The 5,103-nt window shown below is 35.8% G+C and overlaps 1 protein-coding gene across 1 annotated transcript; it reads right to left on the bottom strand.

The window, feature by feature from the left end:
- Nucleotides 1–1,397: 1,397 nt before the first annotated feature.
- On the bottom strand, nucleotides 1,398–3,882 carry LOC129571565 (U3 small nucleolar RNA-associated protein 25 homolog). The gene is given in 4 exon segments (XM_055451374.1): nucleotides 1,398–1,974; nucleotides 2,036–2,127; nucleotides 2,130–2,858; nucleotides 2,920–3,882. Coding segments are annotated over 4 exon segments (1,440 nt in total). The 5' UTR covers nucleotides 3,086–3,882; the 3' UTR covers nucleotides 1,398–1,521.
- Between the last annotated feature and the right edge of the window lie 1,221 nt (nucleotides 3,883–5,103).

Consider the following 5,103-nt stretch of genomic DNA (forward strand, 5'->3'; position numbering starts at 1 on the left):
AAAATTCTGGCATATACCAAGAAAATTAATTATATTTTTCTGTTGTTTCAGCGACTGGATATTCGATGGAATTTTGCATCGAGACGGCTAGTGGTAGTACGGAAGAGAAGGCCAAATCTGCCGCTAATCAATGTGGCCAAGCCGATGGTGATTTTGGCGCATATTCTAACGGTAAGTCCAAACCGAATCGAGCGTATGTTTTCCTCTCAAAAACAATTGAAATGACTAACCATTTTTTTATGCACATTCACAAAAGTGATATCATTTATTTGAAACTATTATTACAATTTTTTTTTTTTCTGTGTTTTTAGCGGCTGAACAATCGATGGAATCAGGCGTTGAGGAGGCCAGTCGTGGTACGGACAATTCGGACGAGTATCTTGGCGATAAATCGAACGAATCAAACTCATCGGATGAATCATTCAGTCACGTCCATCGTGATTATTCGTTGGATATGATAAAACTTATGGGCGTAAAAAGACAATTGAACTTCGATGACATGTGAAGCAAGTGTCAGACCATTCAATTATTTTCGAAGAAGAAAAAATCTACATTATTAATCAAAAGTTAATTAGAATCAATGATTATTTTCCTTTGTAATTCGCTTTCTTTAAATAAAAATGTCAATTTCTATGGATTATGAATAAAAATTCAAAGAAAATACGTTGCGTTAAAATTACTTACGTTGTGTTTTATTCGCTCACATGCTTTGCTCTTGATTTACATATGTGTATGTCTTGTGCCGAGTATTTTTCGGTCATTTCATGCTTCCATATTTCATTGCAGTTGACCGACTTAGCGAAGGAGAGAAAGAGAAAGTCGGCGAGAGAGAGAGAGAGAGAGAGAGCAATTGGAACTTTTGCCAATTGTGCAGCGTTCATAACGAATACATAAAGTGAAAGACAAATAACAATGATGCACTGTACTTTTTATTCTAGATATCTAGATTTTGCGAATAGACAGATAAACTGTGTGCGAAACAAACAAAATGTAATATATGCTATTGCAGTTTAGTTTTTAAAGGAATAATTAATTCAGCCGAATATGTTCGAGAACGAGATTGGTTGTGATCTACCTATTCCCTGATTGAACAGCCAAACAATTTACTGCCAAAATCATTGCACTCGAAAAACCAAAAAGTTACTCAAATTAGCTAAACCAAGAAAAACCACTAAACAAAATAAAACTAATTAAACGGTGGAATTGTCAATCGATTTGATCTAAATTTCAAAGTGCAAAAAATAATTGGTCCAATTCATTTATTATGGTATAGCCGTCTATTATTTACGTTAGAAATCGATAGAAAATATATGACATTGGTTTCTCATAGAGAATATATGATATTAAATGATAAATAGGATATTCATTTATTATATTGTTTTCATATTGCTGGAAAATCAAGCCATTTATCATATTTGTTTTATTGAACGTTAAACGATGGATTAATAAAAATGAAAATATATAACGGTGCATGAATTTATTTTACATTTTAATGCAATGATGTCATCATTCGGGTTCAATTCACTTACCGCAGAAGTCGCAAAAGGTGAAAGGAGTGTTCGAAGTAATTGAAGTGGACAAGAATTCGAGTATTCGATGATGTTTATTTTGCATTTTAAAAAAGACTTCTAACAATTTTTCGCTTAATAATTTGTGCATTGATTTGCTTGATTGAGCTATTTCGTTGACTTGTGTGGAGCCAACGATCGAAGCAATTTGAAGCATATCGTATTTTGTTTATAAGACGGTGACGCTCATCGAATTTTCGATACCGTCACTTGCATTCTGGTTGGCCTCTTGCATCAGATCGATCATTTCTAAGTAAAAGTGTGGCCAAGTTGGTGGTTGATACATGATCAAATGACGAATCCGCTTGATGCGTGTTCGTCGGAAAAAGTGAGCACGCTCTGAATACAGCATAAAATGAGCTCCACTGTGGAAAAACATCTATCTAGCTCGATCAATCTTTCCATCCTGTAGAAAACCAAACTGTTTAGAACATGTTTCAAATTTATTGCCATCAAATACGACTTACCTTTGTATTTTCGCAAATTTGTGTGAAATTCATTGTTTCCTTTTTGAAGTAGTTGCGAATGCGGACAAAATGGAAGTAACTCGGAATGAAGACAAACAGTGGGTCTTTGAAGCTGCCTTAAATTGTGGCAATATATTGTTTATGAAATATTCGAACCGTTGATCGGATGACGATTGAATTGACGATATATCGATGCGATGGAACATCTGTGGAATTGGCACCTCAATGTGTTTGATTGATCCATTTTCGATGGGACTCATCAGTCGTACTTTGCCACGATAGTTGGAGCAGCGTTAATTGAACAGCAATGTTTGACAATAGAAACGGGACCATCCATTTAAGCACCATGGCCGCATCCGGGAAAAGCCTGTGTTTCGAGCAGATTGCGGTTGTAAGTGCAAATGATCCAGTACGTGTAACAAATGGTCCCAATTTTGTGCTAAAAATAAATCGGCTTGATCCAAAATCAGTATTTCAATCGATACCAAAAAATCATAGTCTCGCTCTTTGTCACCGGACGCACCGACAATCATTCGCAATCCAAGCGGTGAAACGATTATAATGTCCGATGAATAAAATTCCGAACACAATTTGATGGATTTTCGAGTGAACGTCACACCCAAACGAAATGTGTCATCCGAATTACCAGCGAACGTGAGCTCATAGTATTCAGGTATTGGATTTTTCTTTGGGAAATGCAACGTCTCACCGCCATATTCACTGACGAAACGTTCGTAGTGCATGACTTGTGATTTGCTACCGGCATTCTCTTTATCGTCGCCAGGGAATGAAAGTGAAATCAAAATGTTCACAATACGAAGTGCTGCAAAGAAAAAGGACGAGCAAACCAGTTAGGACAACATTAATTTTGTCAAATGACTCACCTGCCTCACGGAATGGAAGCCCAATCAATACCTTGGCTCGGAACAGCCCTTGATCGCGATATTTATCCGGAATAATGGCAGCTGCCTTCGAATCGGCCGTAGACATCGTTTTTAGCTTTGGATTGTGGTTGAGAACCTTTGTTCGTAAAGTTTCAAAACGAACCATAAATAAACTGTTCTGCTGCAGTTAGGTATACTCAATCGAAGCGTAAAGCTTAAAAAAATCCCGAGCATCCGACAGAAAATAAGAACACTGAACCAATTACATACACTTTAAAGTATTTTATATGCGTATTTACATATTTCGCACAAATCGCAAATTCTTTCTTTCTTTTTTCATTGGTATAACGATATAGAAAACAAATGACAGCTACGTGCCTTTGGTGCCTTGAATTTGATGCTGTTGTTGTTTATTTTGAATTCTATATGTATATTCCGCACAAATTTGATTGTTCACATTGTATGTTTGTCTGTGTTTTTATGAGCACCACACGGGAATTGGTGCGCGAAAACAATGAGACAGAAACGGTTTCGAGGAGAAAGATGCAGGAATGGTTGATTATTTTTCGCCACAACAACATACAATCAGAGCTGTTGTTGTTTTTTTTTCCATTTCTGTCCCCGCGAATTGATTTTTAGACGAAAAGAAGAAGAAGAAGCAAAAGAAAAAATACACAGTCCCGTGATGCGTTTTACACTTAAAATTTTATTCACTGAAGTATAACCAAATCTCGTTTCTTCTGTTTCGCTTATTTTCCTTTCTTTTTTTATTTTATTTTTCTTCACTAACTCTTTTCAGTACGCTTGCACTCAATTCTCTCTTTCTCTCGTCTCGTCTCGTCAATATTCCAAAATAGTACATCAAATAATTGATTGCTGTATATTCTCTACGTGCAGATTCGTAGTTTTTTTTCTTGTGTTTCTCGAATGTTGTGACATTCAAAGTATGATGTCGTATGTATGAACTGTTCCACGCATTATTTTTTATAAATAATATTGATGTTTCTACACAACTAGTGCGCACACACTTACAGACTATGTATGTTTTTGCCTGTGTGCGCGCATCGCTAGCTGTTGTTTGTGTGAACGTAAGCGATGCAGTTTTCGGGACCAATTCCTATACTTTCCCTTGACACGTTGTGTACGGAAAAGTAAAATTTTATATTGAAAGTGTGTTGATACATTGATTTCCAAGCATTTTTCGAAGAATTAATTCAGGTAAATATGCCTAAAGTTATCGCGTAACATTATTATTTCGACTCACAAGAGGAATTTTGCATGAAATGTTTCTGTGTGAGTCATACGACGTCATCTTGACAACTTGTGTAAGTGGGGAAATTCGGAACACTTTTGGTGGGGAAATTCGGAACACGTGGTTTTTGATATTTCTTGACATGTAATCGCATTTTAATGCATATTCATTGTATTTCATGCATAATTTCGATGGAATATTAAAGAAATATTAGTTTAGTGGCCTTTCTATTTATTTTTGTTCTTTTTGTCAGATTTTTTATCTTTTGTTCAGTAACGATGGCACCCATGCCACCAATGCCGCGTTATTATCCCAAAGGTGATACACCAACTGATTATGACAATATTTTGGAAGCAATCAAGGCAATCAAAATCGACAAACAATCATATCGAGCGGTTTCCGAGGCTTACAACGTGCCTAAAACCGCATTGGCGCGTTACATCGCAAGGTTTAATGAATTAAATGTGGATCTTGCAACTGCTCAGAAGGTTGTATTGATGGATATACTTAAAGACAGCTCTACGGCCGGTGCAAAACCGGTGAGTTATTGATTTATTTTTGTTTTTTTAGTTATCATTAATAAACTAACTTTTATTTCAGACTAGCTATCTCGCCTCGCTTCGCTCGGCTCGGGCTATATATATAAAACTGAATGTTCGTCTGTGTGTGTGTATGTAGCCAGTTATCTCTCCTTTTTTTGATTCATGATTCTAATGTTATGCGGGCCGTTTGATTTCGCGCGGCCTCCAGATGGTTCTTATAAATACCGTTTTGATTTTCGAATTGAATTTTCAAAAGTTTGAAGAAATTTTTTTTAATTGTTTTTCGATACAATGTACATTAATGTGGATTGATGGCAATGAAATATTAAATGCGTATTATTGTAAAAGAGATTTGAATTCATTTAAAAATAAATAAATTGAAAAATTTCA

The sequence above is a fragment of the Sitodiplosis mosellana genome, unplaced genomic scaffold, assembly GCF_009176505.1.
Source record: "Sitodiplosis mosellana isolate CC-2019 unplaced genomic scaffold, AAFC_SMos_1.0 Smas_scaffold_2857, whole genome shotgun sequence".
NCBI lineage: Eukaryota > Metazoa > Arthropoda > Insecta > Diptera > Cecidomyiidae > Sitodiplosis > Sitodiplosis mosellana.